Source organism: Globicephala melas, chromosome 5 (genome assembly GCF_963455315.2).
Source record: "Globicephala melas chromosome 5, mGloMel1.2, whole genome shotgun sequence".
In the NCBI taxonomy this organism is placed as follows: domain Eukaryota; kingdom Metazoa; phylum Chordata; class Mammalia; order Artiodactyla; family Delphinidae; genus Globicephala; species Globicephala melas.
Window position 1 is genome coordinate 18627766 of NC_083318.1, and position 16067 is coordinate 18643832.

The 16067-nt window shown below is 35.4% G+C and overlaps 2 protein-coding genes across 10 annotated transcripts in view; one reads left to right on the plus strand and one right to left on the minus strand.

Annotated features, from left to right (window-relative positions):
• The window catches only part of NUDT6 (nudix hydrolase 6), a 55814-nt gene that overhangs the window by 29127 nt on the left and 10620 nt on the right, over positions 1 to 16067 (plus strand). For 3 of the 8 annotated variants that reach the window (XM_060298967.2, XM_060298974.2, XM_060298973.1), the window contains 2 exons: positions 8626 to 8680; positions 12829 to 15433. In XM_060298967.2, the coding sequence (XP_060154950.1) occupies positions 8626 to 8680; positions 12829 to 13226 (453 nt within the window). In that variant the 3' untranslated portion in view covers positions 13227 to 15433. Of the gene's footprint in view, positions 1 to 2991; positions 3158 to 8625; positions 8681 to 12828; positions 16045 to 16067 lie in introns of those variants that run through there. The other 5 variants (XM_060298971.2, XM_060298969.2, XM_060298970.2 and 2 more) reach the window with 5 other exon arrangements.
• The window catches only part of FGF2 (fibroblast growth factor 2), a 60552-nt gene continuing 52315 nt past the window's right edge, over positions 7831 to 16067 (minus strand). The window contains exons 3-4 of one of the 2 annotated variants that reach the window (XM_030863924.3): positions 13799 to 13884; positions 7831 to 7910 (exon numbers count right to left, since the gene is read on the minus strand). In XM_030863924.3, coding sequence (XP_030719784.2) covers positions 7865 to 7910; positions 13799 to 13884 — 132 coding nt within the window. In that variant the 3' untranslated portion in view covers positions 7831 to 7864. Of the gene's footprint in view, positions 7911 to 8100; positions 13885 to 16067 lie in introns of those variants that run through there. The other variant, XM_070045549.1, reaches the window with a different exon arrangement.

Here is a 16067-nt window from a genome sequence, read left to right on the forward strand (position 1 = left end):
TTGGAGTATATATATATATATATATATATGTATGTATATTTGATGGTAATGAGTGGAGAGTAAGTAGGAAGCAAGACTGAATGGTAAAAATAGGGCCTAGTTATGAGGGGGCCTGAGCCAGGAAGAGGAGTTTAGATTTGACATAGAAACAATTCAGATTTTGTTTACTGAAAGATTTTGATTGAGGTGACAGTGACGAAGATGATATATGGACAGCTATACTCTGTTTGTTTATCACTATACTATGTTATTTACCCTTTTACCATAGGGTAAATTGCTAGATCTAGAAATTGGAGATAGGGTGAAAGGCACGCAGAGGGGCTATTTACCCAAAATTATGCAGATAACGTAGTAGTAAAACCAATCTAATTTTAGAGTCTGTAATCTTAAAAAAAATTAGCCAAAACCTAAATAAACTCACTTCATGTGAGAGTGATAAGCCCTGATTCTCTCCACATTCAATTCCAAGCATCAAGTAAGGATTTCAAAGACATACAGCTATTTCCCTACATGCCTTGAAATTATGAGGGACACCAGATGGTCCTTAACTTACCCTACTCTAACCTACAAAAGCACAGTTCCCGTAGTCATTATTTTACTATTTTATCATTCAGGTCTTAACTACCCTTAGGCCAAAGGAGGTTGTATTAATATATAATATTTAGTACCCAAGGTCTGAGAAAACTTACTTAGGATTTTGTTCAATTAAATTGGGTTAGACTGAAAGTGGATATTATAACTCTGCAGTATGGCAGAGAGATGATATGCCCAAACATTATTGGCAGATACCATATATATATGGTATACAAGTAACATAAATTGGTTAATTTCCTTTGCTAAGTTTGAAAAATCATCTATACCTTCATATATAAAAGTTACTTCTAAAGAGATATTATAAAAGTTTTACTGTCTTTTAAGTGTATCCCTTTAACTGTCTTTTCCTTGCATTTAAAGAAGCAACAGTATCACCAAAATTTAATTTTTTCTACGCTTAGGTGACATAAGAAGTTGTACAAACAAAATTGGATCAGGAGACCTGGGTTCTAAGATTTGGCCCTGCCATTAGCTAGCTATACAACTCTGGGCAAATCTATGAGGCTCTGGGAACCTAAGTTGCCCCATTTATGAAATTAAGGAGTTAGATTCGATGATCACAAATGAAATATCCCAATACTATAATTCTCCCTATACACTTATGCACATGTAAGATAAGATACCAGATATAACCTGGTTTAAACCACTTTGGTATTTTGGAAAGAAAAGAGTAAACTTTTAAGATTTTAAAATAGCACACTGTGTCATAAGTGACTTTATCAAATAAAATTTCATTAAGGACTTTGACAGAGACTGAAAGACAGCCAGAGTAATATGATTGCTCCATTCTGAGCAGTTTTTCAGGGCTGATGGATCAACCAACTAAGAATCTATTTATGTAATTACTCATTTATTAAAACATGGAAATTCACAGAGAACAAACCTAGGTCTAACTAATAATATTAAAAATTGGCTTGCAGTCTGAAAAAAAGAAAAGAAGGAGCTTCCCTGGCAGTTATGGCTAACCTGTCTTACTCCAAACCTAGACAGCGTGATGTTTTGGGGATGGTTTTTTTTTTCCCCTTATAAAACCTTCCAAGACAAATGATTTAACAGCTTTAGTTTGCAGAAATCAAACTTCCAGAGCAATCTGTATTGCAGCAATTGAAAAGGAAAGAATTGAATTGAGCTTTATTTTTAAAACAGGGCAATAGTCAAAACTATGTATACTGAATTTGCCTAAACTCCACTGTAAATGACTAAAAACTTTTATGATTCTCAGTTAATCATGATTGCATTCAGTGCCTCTCTAGTTTTGCTTATCTTAGTTTCAAAGAAATAATTGCTAGTGTTTTCTGGAATGTTTGTTAGTATTTTCCAAGGTAGTCAGGAAACAAAGGGAGACCCAAGACTTAATGACTAAACAAAAACTCCAAGAGACCTATCCACAGTGGCATTGTTTTAGCCATTCTTCATCCTGTAACATGGGCTTATAAAGATGTGAGTGGAGAGTTTTCAATCCTCCACCTCAAGTTTCCTTTGGGGGTCAGTTGCCTTTAGGGTCAATTGAAGGTCATACCCTTAAGCTGGGGGGACTTTTGAGTAATTAACCCTAGATAGGTTCCTAAATGGTTTATTTGATGTCTCTTGGAACCAACAGCCATATCTCAAGAGGATTAAAAACCCAAGTAAAGTGTAGCACCAGCTCTGCTATGGCTTCTAGCCTACTAAAAATTCATAACCAAACATTTGCTAACACTCTACCATTCTCCAGGTCACTTGTTCTTCTATTATAGTACACATTCGTGATCCTAACTGATGAGGTTTTCAGGCTAAACAAAATTATTTTAATTCCATCGTTTTGCTATTTAATAGAAATAAAATCAGATAAATAATGATAATTGTGATGACAAAATACTTCTGCAAAAATTTTCTTATTTAATAATGGTATGCGTTATTATCTCCATTTTTCAAAAAAACTTCAGAGAGGTTGCAGTAACTTTTTCAACATTACACAACTGGTAATTGGCAGAGTCAGAATTTAAGCCTAGAGAGGAATCTTTTCACTAAACTAAAGCAGATGAAAACATAAATGGAATTAAAACTTGGACTTTTTTTGAGGGAGTCAGTAGTTTTATGGCAATGCCTATCATACTTTGCATAGGATACAAAAGACTTCACTTGAATGGGGTTTGTTTTTTAGGGAGGTAGTTTTTCGCTTTTTTTAATACATAGTACAGATGCCACTGTCTATTGTTTAGGTTGACAGTTCCATTCAGTTCAGTTGCCAACGATGATACTTAAACAGTACATATTTGGCCTAAAGAAAAAAAAAAGAGCTTAGAACAAAACTGTGTGAAGAAAAATTATTATGGAGAAAAGGGACATGATTAAGTGAAGGATATAAAGAGTAATTTTAGAAGTTATGGCAGCTTCTAATAAAGTTTGTGTATGCAGTTTCTCACCAGGTGCTGAAGGTTAGTTTCCTTCCTGGCTGGAAGCTCCCCAGAAAGGATTTATGGCAGCTTTGTCCTCAGAAAGCTTTACCTTTAATCAGATAAAGGGAATCTCAGAAAAGGCTTCTTTCTGCATCTTGCTGTATCTCATATGTCTTCAGTTTAAGGTAATCTTTATACCATTCTGGTAGGTTGTGCATCCCTTCATTTGGGACTGCACATAGCTAATCAAATCTCTAACAAGAAATGCTGTTCAGCTGCTGATGTCTCTGAACTCAGAGGGCCTGGGACCCAGCATCAGCTGGCCGGTGTCTCTGGGGAGGGGACACAATGAAGCTCATGTTGGAAATGCTAGGAAACTGCAAAGTGGATTTGGCTGTTGCTATGGGAAGGAACTGCTGCTGCCAGAATGAAGCAGCATGCCGAGGCAATACATGAACCACAAGCACATGGGAAGCCCACAGGAAGCAGACAGGAGGAGCTGCTCCCTTCTTCCTCCTCCAGCCTCGCAGTCTGTTGGTGGAGCCTAACGGAGTCAGTTGGCAAGACCAAAACTGCTTAGCAGAGTCCCAGCTCCAGCATCACTAGGCAGAGCACAGAGGCTGAATTTGAAGCTGAGGGACAATCATAGTGTCAACTTCTTAGAAACCACACATTCTCACACCCCTGCCCCACCCCCAGGCCTGATGAATCAAACTCTGGGGATGCCGCTCAACAGTTTGTGTGTTAACAAGCCCTCCAGGTGTTTTAGGTGCACGGTCAAGTTTGAGAACCTCCAAACTAGAACACTGGGCATCCAGATTCTTCATTTGCTGATTTTCAGTCTTGCCAGTGATTGGTTCTTTAAGAGTGAGAAAGTACTGCTGCTCAGAACCTAATCATGATCCCCACTGTGCTTCTAGGCAGTTGGGATTGGCAGAAGCTAGAAACAAATTCAAATTATATAAGACTTTGGTTTCTTTGTGAATTAAATAGAAGTGATACTCTTACTTAGGGTTTTGATTTAAGTTATGAACAGAGATCTAACAGAGCAATAAAATATAAAAACTGAGTATTAATGTATAGCTCAATGTAATAAAAAGTATAAAGTGAGACTAAATCATATTTAATTTCTGTAATTATTTTGGTGTTAGGTGGAATTTAAGCATAAATGATAGCTATTAGCTGTAAATAACTAATTAGCGTTATTTTCAGACATCTGAGCCATTTTTTCTCCTTTCTTTGCATCAGCAAATGCACACTCAGACTCAAAGCTGAAATACTTAAAACATGTCCTTTCTCCTTTCCTACCCATATAGTCCCTTCCTTTGTCCCTGCCCCATGATTTTGAGGAACAAAAGACCTAACAGTGGCTTGACCTTGTAAACCAGGTGCTAAAGAGCTGAGTTAATGGTAGGGACCTATTCATTCATTTGCCAAACATTACTGAGTTCCTGTACATAACTATGTTGTAGGCTCTGTTTTAAGCTCTAAGTAAACATTAGTGAACAAAAGAAAGTTTCTACATCTGGAGCTTATATTCAAATAGGTAAGATACAAATAATAAGTGAATGAATAAATAATATATAAAGTGATGGTGAATGTTATTAAGAAAAATACAGTAGTATAAGGAGAAAGAGAATGACTAGCCTTGCTATATTGTGCATTAATTTTCTGTATGGCCTAAACCTAGCACTCAGTAAATTTTTATTGAATGAATGAACAAACTTATTAAGACATCTCTGGTAGCATCTGTCGCATAACAGTGATAATATTGTAGTTAATTAGATTTATCTAAACACAGTGGCTCTGAATTCTGAAGAGTGAGAGTAGTAGCATTAAAGACCAGAACAGTGAAAAGAAAAGATAATGAGATCAGGCATCTGACCAAGTTTGAGTTAGGGAAGAATGATAAAGTCAAATAATATAAGAACCAAAAGGAAGAGGCTAGCAAGTCTGTACCCTTGTTCTAGGTTCTTGAGATTAGACAATTTCTATTTGAAAGAAATTAATAGTCTTTGGGGGGTTCTGTTTACACAAATTCCTAGTTAGGATTTCAGCAGCCACACCCAGGGAAGATCCTGAAGCGAATCATCTGCTTAGGAAAACAGAAGATGTCTGTGGGGTTGGAAAAATAGTGAGAAAAAGGATCAGAAAATGAGTCATTCCTATTTACCCATTCTAGAAACGCTAAAATAAACTTGAGTTTATCTTCAGGATAGGTTTTATAAGAAACAGTGGTATTAAACTTGAAATTGCCTTAACAGAAAATATCTTACACTCTGTTAAGTATGAAGAATGCATTAAAAAAATAATACCCTTTGTTGATATCCAAAATGCTTACTATTGGGGCTAGCAGTTCCTAACACCGAGGAAGGAAAGAGGTTCCAGTGATTGATGGGACCACTGTACATCATTTACACACTTCTGTTTTACACTCACACCTACAAACACACGTGCACGCACACACCCACACACAAACATCAGATTTATAATTGGCAAACGTATAGGAAAAATTTATCATCACATTCACCATTCTACAATATGCTGGAATTACTCTGACTATGCTTTAAAATCACACATTTTGGGGCTTCCCTGGTGGCGCAGTGGTTGAGAGTCTGCCTGCCGATGCAGGGGACACGGGTTCGTGCCCTGGTCTGGGAAGATCCCACATGCCGCGGAGCGGCTGGGCCCGTAAGCCATGGCCGCTGAGCCTGCGCGTCCGGAGCCTGTGCTCCGCAACGGGAGAGGCCACAACAGTGAGAGGCCCGCGTACCGCAAAAAAAAATCACACATTTTTATAACTTAAAAGGATAACTGCCTTTCGTAGTATGTAAAAATCAGATCAGATATGCTTCAGGAACTAGATGACCTGACTCACTCAAAGCAGGGAGGGGTCATATATGTGAATGTTGGGTAGGACCCAACAAGCAAAGAGGCAAGAGAATGTCTGAGTAGAGTATTTCTTTTAGAAGAGAGTGGAAAGTACCTTTTTTAAGATTAGGGAGAAAAGGATCTTGGAATTTTACACTTGAAGCATAGAGATGTTTTGTCTTTTATTGGAAGGGAGAACAAAGATGAAAACAGAAACTATGGGTTACTGTTCATATTCAAAACCCAACCTTACCCCTTCCTCAGTAATTTTTCCCCTATGAAACAATATACTGGAAGTGTTAGAGTAACAGTAAATTACTAGTAGAGTAATAGCAAATCACTAGTGGAGTAACAGTAAATCACTAGCAGAGTAGTAGTAAATCACTAGCAGAGTAATAAATCTCACGCCAATCAAACGATTCTTGATAGGGAACTCACAGGCGAGAGGTAGATACAAAGACGTTTGATACCAAACTAGGTTTTAGTTCAAATTCACAAACCCTGGAGGAACATAAGACTAAGATACAGATTCTGGTTGGGTTTATGTAGAATGTTCCAATGAGATCTGAAGAGCAAAAGATACATGAAAAAGCAGCAAATAGTGGTAAAGAATTAGTATGAAAATAGCAAACCAACTTTTTAAATTTCTTAAAAGATGATTAGAATCAGATTGCCTGGATTTTAACTGTGAGTTTTGCTACACTGTCACTCCAGGTAAATTATTTAACCTATTTGTCCTCAGTTTCATCACTTCTAAAATGGGAACAATAAGCAGTAAGGATTCACAATATAGCACAGGGAACTGTATTCGATATAATGACCTATAATGGAGAATAATCTGAAAAACTTATATGTATAACTGAATCACTTTGCTGTACACTTGTACACTTTGCTGTACAATTGTACACTTTGCTGTAACACAATATTGTAAATCAACTATACTTCAATAAAAAAAGAAATGGAAAAAAATAAAAATGGGAACAGTAATAGTTTCTTGTGGGGTTACTATAAAGTTTAAATGTGTATAATTATTAAAGCATTTAGCATAGTATCTGGAACATAGTGGACATTCAATATACATTACCTAGTAATATTTATTATTACTTCTTATATTGCTAAACCCAGCTAGTGGGAGTATTCTTTAACGTTAAAAAAAAAAGTGAGAAGACCTACTTGTCCCTCCACTGATCTATCATATCTACAGTATTAACCAGGTTTTTCAAACTTAGGCCTCTCAACCTACCACTTAGAACTAACTGTAAGCTCAAGCTTTTGGGGAGGAGGAAGCTGTTTTAAAATAAGCTCTTTAAACCTAATTGATGCCAGAAAATATCGCAAACTAATCACCAGCATAAAAATAATCTTTCCATACCTAAGGTTTATTAAATAATCAAAATCAAATGTGTGTGAGCTGTTTTCAATCCTTACAGCTAGCATTTTCCCCTTCTAATAAGTTCATATCTCCAAATTTAATCAACAGTTTCCAATTATTTATAATCAGGTCTAGGTAAAGATTTTTAAAAGTTGATTTTGTTTTGGAGGATTTGCCCTATTATATAACATCTTTTGTTAGAAACAATTTATGGTGGTGAAGTTTAATATACTAGCAGACAAAAGACTGCATAGTTTTTGTGGAAACATTGCTTCTGGAACAATTTCAAAATGGAACCCCAAAGACAGTACATTTAATGTTGAGATATTCTTAGAGATATATTTCTACATTTAAAAAGTAAAACATAATATGCTTTATAAATTAATCTCAAGTCTGAGCCAGACACAGAAGGGTGGTAAGCCTCAATTCTGTACCCACATAATCAAGTCTGTGGAAACTCTGGGAACCATGCCACTGGGCTCCAACCTAGCATAGTTGGGAAATGACACATTCTTTAAGAAGCTCTTGCGCAGGAAATGAGTGGGTCACAAAGCACACCAGTAAAGGTCCATAAACTTGTTTTATGAATGAAGAGTATAAGGTATACTGGCTCCAAGCTGCAGTACCTTTATGAGCATGTCATAATTTCTCATTCTTCAGCTTTTATCATGGTGATGGATTGATACAACAGAATCCTAACAGGAAAAAATAATCGTGTCAGCCATAAGAATATTGTCCCATGTCACTTCAGAATTATTTAAAATAAATTTTCCACATTTATCCCCATTCCTAGTCAGATCATCCCACCTGCCCCTCCCCATCAAAAAAAGAAATGTTATACAAAAAGCCACAAACTTAAACTAATCAATTTTATTCACACTTCCCATGAAAAGCAGTTACATTTGTACATAAAATCATTAACACAGAGAATAAGAGAAATCTTAAGATGAACATATCTGATTAGACACAATACAGAAAGTAAATGTGAAAATTAAAAGTAGCATACTTTAGTGATTAAATTTATACTGTATTTTCTACTTATTTATAGCAGCATCAGTAAGATTCCTCTCTTTTTTAGTAAACTAGCAGCAAAATTTTTTTAACTACACAAATTCAGTAGATGTTTCCCCCCCACTGTTTCACTCATACAGAATTTATCACATTAACCAAACAAAACCACTTCTAGTTCCTGAAGAAAAAGGTGGGAAAAGGTTTCACAAGTCACCAGTTATCCCTAAAAAGAAGGGAGGCGTGAGGAAGGAAGCTGAAAAAAATTTGCGTGTAATTACCAAAAAATAAATTCTCAACCACCTTGACCAATTATGAGTAAATTTTGTGGCATCTGTGTGTGTTTGTGTATGTTAGTGAATAAAAGGTATGTTAACTTTATTTTCTGATTTTATACTGCAGTTGAAAAATATGTGGAAGTTTCCAGGAGGCCTGTCAGAGCCTGGAGAAGATATTGGTGTGTATATTACATATCTTTAATTGACTTGAAAATGTTGAGGAAATTCATATGTTTACTTTCTTGCTGTAGAGCTGAGAATAAGATTTTAACTTTTCTAATTGGTTTAGGCTAAGTCAGAAAATTTCAGTGAAGTTACTTCAGGGATGATATAAAATTAGCAGCAAAACTTCTAATATTACAACTTATTTCATTGTTATAAATAATACCATTAGGAGCATAACACCTGTTTTTCTGCTTAGGACTGCTTCTAGATTAATTTGCTTGAAAATGAGAAGCTTTGGATGTACATCAGTCAAGTTTAGCATTAAGGGTTATTTTGAATATAACTAAAATTGTTGGAATTAAACTATGATAAAACAAATTCTTGAGCATTCTATCAAAGATGAAGAGTAACTTTTAAATGAATTGTGAAATAAGAATTATTTATAAAGTCAATTATAGAACAGTGGTGACATAATTCTTCTGTTTATGAAAATTTTATCTACTGTTTATTTTGGATAGTCAGAAAGCCAAAACATAGTAAAATGTCTCATGTGAGAAAGTCTGAAATGAGAGATAACTTCCTAAAACAATTTACTGAGCTCATTATGTCAGGATTTTACAGGAAGGAAAGAATAGAAACTGAGTTTTCCCACCTATTCCTTAAACCATTGGGTCAAGTGCAGTCCCTATCATAATAAATGAACTCATTTCATATCAGTATTATTTGTCTATGACTTTTTCCTCAATATGTATGTCCCCTAGTCTCTTTAGCCATCATTTATATGAAGGCAATGTCCTAAATTATTTTTAAGTATTTTAAATATATATATATACTTGAAACGATTTTTTTTAATGTTCCACAAATTAAAAATGCCCTATACATAGTATAGAATCAACTCCTAATATCCTATAAGTAAATTCACTACATTCAGATATATCCATAGCAAATTTTGTTTTTTTAGGAACTTACTGACCTTTTGCTTAGAGTTTGCTAGGCCTTCTGTTGAAATAAAAAGGATTTTGTAGTGGTGCAAGTGTTGAAAGAGAAGGGCATTTATTCTAGAGCTCCTGATTATCTCACACTATCCTTATGTGATATGACATCATGTGAACTAGTTAAGTTTATGTTTTACATCCTTATCCAGTTGATACCAGGCAAACAGCAGTCTACAGGAGAAGGTTTGTGTAGCTTCCTCTTCTGAGTCTTGCCTTCTCAAATGAATTGACTTTTCTCATTTGAGTTTTTATGGATAGTCTGAGTTTCAGATATATTTAAATGGAGAAACACATTTCCAAGCCAAATGTCTATAATTGTAGGTTTGAGTGTACTCCAGAACACTTCAAGTCCATATTATTAGGAATTCACTACTTTCTTTGTGTGTTTGTGGTTGTCACAACAACCCACCTATTCAGAGATCGTATATACACCTCACTATGTGGAAGTAAGAAAAAAGCAGCAATTGGCATTCACCACACTACCTAGGAGTAGTATAAATTGAAGCTTTGCCTCAGAACTGATAAAACCGTGAAAGCAGCTAGAAATGATAACTGACAGTAGAGATCTGGAAGACTATGTATAGAGAGCATTTCTATTTTGTAACAGTAAAATAATAGATTATTCTTAATGATGAAGCCAGATCATCCAGGAATTATTTAAATTATTTTCTTTAAGCTCTGTTTTTAGGAAAGTATGTAATATACTTTAGGTATACTGCCATCACAAATGTGCAAACATTCATATTGGCTCTTAAGCAGTAAACAGTAGTTAACTGAGAAGCACATTTGTTTGGAATCATTCATTCTTTGATACTACTAGGTAAATGAAGCACTATTGTCCGTAGTGCTTTAAAAAAAAAAAAGCAAAACATTAAGGGGGCGTATACAAAATAGAATGCAATCCTTAGGTTTTCATATAATATAATACCCTAAGAGTACAATACATGTACAAGGTTAAAAATGGAGAAGCTGCCTTCCTGAAAAAAAATCTCATTACCACTGACAGGAAGAGCATCCCTGCATAGCCAAAGGTCTTTAAAGCAGGGGGGTCTGATCAGAGTTCATCAGTGTACCAGAGTCAGAGGGAAACACCAGAAAAACCCATATTCTGCACAGTTTTTCCTTTTATTTCAATCTCATCCTATTAAATATTAGAAAATAGAAATAACAAATATAAATTCCATTTCATTATTGTCCTTTAACTAAACAAAACACTACGACGTTTTTAAACATATCTTTCAACCAGCAAAAATAAAAACAAAACCCTCTTGGTTTTTCCTATGTTCTTCAAACCTATAAAACAGTTATTTCAGTTTAGCTTACAATACATTAAAATAATAAAGGTACACGAGAATAAAGCACTTTATCTAGATAGAAAAATCTTTAATTTCATGGTAAAATCTTTGGAGAAGAGATTTCAATCTTAAGATGGAACGGGTTCTTCTAGATACAAAAGCGCTTATTTGCCCATTCAGTTTTTAGTCTAGTCAATATCATGGATTCAAATTAAACGGATCACACTACCCAGACAGCGCCAATTTTGAATCAACTGCTGTGGTGACTGCTGAGCAGGGCAGATTTCGCTCACCAGCCCCGTCCTGTGCTTCCATAACACACCAACAGGCCAGACTCAGGAACTAAATGCCAAACTCTTGATTAGTGTTGCTAAAAGCTAAACAAGACCCCCATGGTCATCTTTCAAAGTGTTTAAAGAATAAAAATAAACATTTAAACAATTTTTAACTCAGATCAGCAAATGACATGTAAAATTTAAGACTACTGCCACAATCTTTAACAAATTTAATAACAAACATGTATACTACTAAAAATTATCTTTCTTATTAAGGCAAGTTTTCCTTTTCTTAACATATAAATTCTTCTTTTATGTTTTCAGTTTAAAAATATAATTTCTAACCATGTTTGACCTAAGGCAAATCTCAATTATAAGGGAAGTCCACATATATTCAAGTATGGCAGACAAACATCTTATATATTAAACACTTTTCCTGTGCATATTTCCAGAGCTGTTTATCAGAAAAAACATCGAGACATTTTTTTTTCTTTCAACGACTTGCTCTTCCTTGCCTATTCCTCACTAGTAGGACTACTAAGAAGACAAATATAACTGACAATTTGGCAAACAAGAAAATGGAGGCATTAAAGGGTAGTTGAACAAAAATTTGTACCTGTGGCAATTGTGAAGCTTCCCAGCAAATAGGCAAGGAAGGCAGCTTTTTTAGGGGCTTCTCATAAAACACTTTGGGAGACAATGACAGAGCATCATAAAATTAGAGAAATCCCATGTAGGAGGTTCATCTGGATATTTAGAAAAAGCAGCCAAAAATAAGTTATTGGCAATAAAAATCCTGTCCCAGAAATTTGCATATTATTGAAAAATCAACCTTATAAAATGTGAAAACCCTAGCTGTATTATAAAATTCTGTAAATTGCAAGTTTTTTGAAAACTTCTGATGAAATGACTGCAGCATTTTGCTGTTGGAAGAATGAATCCAAGTTCTTTGAAATGCAGGGAACAAAGAAAATGCCAAAAAATTAACCATGGTGGGATTCCACTCACAGGATAACTACAAGAGCATAACAAAATGGTTATAAAGGAGTCTGCTCTATGATTTCAGAGGCTTGACAGTCCTAGGAGAGACCAGGGGAGAGTTGAATCATTTCATAGTTCAGTACATTCTGTAGCTGTCCAGTCCAGACTTTTATAAAGAAGAGTGGATCACTTTTTCTCAATTCTGATGTTTATAAATTTAGGCAGTTTTGATGGGTAATCAGGAACAGGATAATAATGAAAAAATACGTAGGAATATTAACTGCAGCTTTGCAACCTATGCTTTCACCTCTGGGGAAATAAAGCAGGAAGAATTTTTTAAAATGTGACTTTCAAAATATATATATAAGTGGGTAAGCCTGCAAGTAGCAGCCAAAGAAATAGTCAGTATTTCAAAAGCTTCTTAGATATACATTGGTAAGAAAATACTTCGGTACTTCAGGATGTCCAGTAAGGCAAAGAGTTTACATTGAAAACTTTATTTTCTTAGGGTAAAGTTGTGCTTTTTGAGCATTTAGAAAATGCTTCTTGAAAATCTTTGATGATTAAATTCCTAAAAATGTGATCCTTACTGATTTGTACATTTTCTTCTATATAGGAGATACAGCAGTTCGAGAAGTTTTTGAAGAGACCGGTATAAAGTCAGAATTCAGGTCCCTCCTGAGTATTCGGCAACAGCACACCCATCCTGGAGCTTTTGGAAAGTCAGATATGTATATTATCTGCCGCCTAAAGCCATATTCATTCACCATAAATTTTTGCCAGCATGAATGCTTAAGGTGTGAGTGGATGGATCTCAGTGACCTAGTCAAGACTGAAAATACAACTCCGATCACCAGCAGAGTTGCTAGGCTGCTGCTGTATGGATACAGAGAAGGGTTTGACAAGATTGATCTGACCATGGAAGAACTTCCAGCAGTTTACACAGGCTTGTTCTATAAAATCTATCACAAGGAACTGCCAGACAGTTATAAAACTATGACAGGCATGGATTAAATTTATATTTACATGATTTTAAAATGTTTTAAGTAAATTGTACCTGTAGATTAATGTGTGCCGTATTATAAGAAGTAGTGGACATTTGGGTTAACTAAATATCTGACTTAAATTTTCTAATGTCTGTGATTTCCATGAAGAAAACTTGTTTGTACGTATGCATATTTTAAAAGCCTCTTTTCAAATGAAGCAAATGTATGAAAAAGATTGTAGCTGTAAGTAAGCTTCACTGGATAAAGGCAAATTCTATATAAAAAGTGGAAGTCTATGCATTTTCCAGGAATTTTTGTTGTTGTTGTTTTACTAAGGCAATGGTTAAATATTTTACTGTTAGATAAAAGGTTATCTGACCAGTTACGTAAACTGAGCAGATAGCTGTATACATTTTCCTTTTCCTTTCATCAACAAATTTCTAAAATATACCTCTTCTTTCATGAGGTATATGAAATGAGATCAGATGCTGCCATTAAGATCAGCTCTTAGCAGACATTGGAAGAAAAAGTATAGCTTTCTGCCCAGGTCCTGTTTTGGGTCCAAGTTTATACTGCCCAGTTCGCTTCAGTGCCACATACCAACTGGAGTATTTCCTTGACCGGTAAGTATTGTAGTTATTAGATTCCAATCGTTCAAAAAAGAAACACTCGTCTGTAACACATTTCTGAAAAACAAAGGAAAAATTAGTAGTTGTTGTCATACTTTTCAGGTTAAATATTTAATGACAGTACACAGTGCTTTGGGTTCAACAGGACGATCAAACTAGTGAGACTCAACAGGCCAAAATCTGACACAATCTGAGTCTGCAGAAAGACACAGGACAGGAACACAGCGTATCAGCAGGACAGTTTCAAGCACATTTCTTCGGAGGAGCAGTCCAAGGACCATTCTCCAGCCCCACGATGGACAGGTCAGGTGCTAGGCAGCAGGAGCACACAGGTGGTGTAGGAACCACACTGGCTCAGACTTGAAACATCCCATGAACATAGATTTCAGTGGTCTCCAAAAGGGACATACATCCAGTAACAAGAAAGACCTAAAAGTGATTAATAGCTCCTGTAGTCGGCTTCTAGAGATAAGAATTTTACTGGATATTTACTTGGCTTTAATGTTTTGACTACTGTTAACTGAAGTTTTAAAAACTGAAATGCAAACTTATCTAGTTTGCTCTTTTTTTTTTTTTTTGTAACTTACTAAGAAAGTAACTTAAGTGCAAATAAATCACAGGTAGCCTTACAAAGAAGCATACATTGCACGAGGACCCAGCTATACGATACCCAGGACTGTCTCATGAGTTTCAAAGAGATTCAAATGTAATAACAGTGGCACGGATACTCTGTAGCCAATACTTGCTACCTTTGGTGAAATTATTGTGCTTCCTTTGTTAACTGAAGTTAACCTGTTTTACTTTATCTTGTCACTTTTTAGTGCCACCAATAAAAATCTTCCTCTTTCTCTATTCCAGGTTTAAGGTCAGGAGTCGAAAAGTAAAGAGTGAAAGGAAAAGGCATGTAATCATAAAGATAACATGAAAGGTCAGCACTGAGCTTCATGGGCTAATTTCCCAGAAATAGACCTAAACCACATCAGTCAGTTATCCTCAGGACGTTGATATGCTCATTTTTTGGTGTTCAGTCAGCCTACAGGGTGCCCCACCTTGCTAGTTAGCACTCCCTATAATGCTTGGCCACCTGGGATACATACCATGCCAGTAATATTTGCCTTCTCAGCCAGTTGCTAGTATTTTAGAGAAAAGAAATAGTACCAGGGATTAAGTGGATAATATTGATACATTATGGAAACCACAGTTTGTTTGTTTTTTTAAAAAAACAGAGGTTACTTGTACCTTTTTACACAGAGGGGAGAGAAGGAAATTGTGCCTCTGTGCTGAACATTCAGACATGTAAGTTTACTAAACAGCTAATGTGCACTTGAAAACAAACTGCACTTTTTTAATGGGTAGTAGAGCCAAAATTCAGTCTCAATAAAAGCATGCATCTAACATCCCATTTTAAGCAATTTTCAGTTCTCTCCATCCTAAGTTTACAAATCATCTTCATTGGTTGTGATGTCAATAATCCTGTTAAAAACTGATGCAGTGTAATTTTTTTAACCTTTATAAACATATTCACAGAGCTTTTTTCCTATACTCAATGTTTAACTGCTCACTTAAGAGAAAAGGAGATCTTCAGAGGACATCACAGAGGAAGTGGGTAAGTAGCTTCTAAAGGCTTACAACAAATTGTACCTTGCCTTCAAGCCTTATTTTATATAGGCCCAGGAGCTGGGAAATCCCTTAAGTCATGGTTATTGACTGCTCTCGTGCATATCACTTTATTTAAATACCACAACAATCCTCTGACATAATGTATCACATATACTCATTAACAAATGAGGAATCTAAAACTCAAGGCTCATAGATCAGGAGACTAGGATTGACATATATACACTACTGTGTATAAAACAGATAACTAATGAGAACCGACTGTATAGCACAGGGAGCTCTACTCAGTGCTCTGTGGTGACCTAAATGGGAAGGAAATCCAGAAAAGAGGGGATATATGTATACGTATAGCTGATTCACTTTGCTGCACAGCAAAAACTAATGCAACATTGTAAAGCAACTATACTCCAAAAAAATAAATAGATAAATAAAATCGGGAGAATAAATAAACTCAAGGCTCTTAGTAACTTATTTCAGATTGTGGATACCCTTTGCCCATGTATCCATCTGACACCTTTTCATCAAATTACATTTTCCTTTATTTTTTTTAATTTAAGAATAATTTTGGGATACAGAAAGCACACAGCTCAAATAATGCATTTATTCATTTAACGTAATTTTTT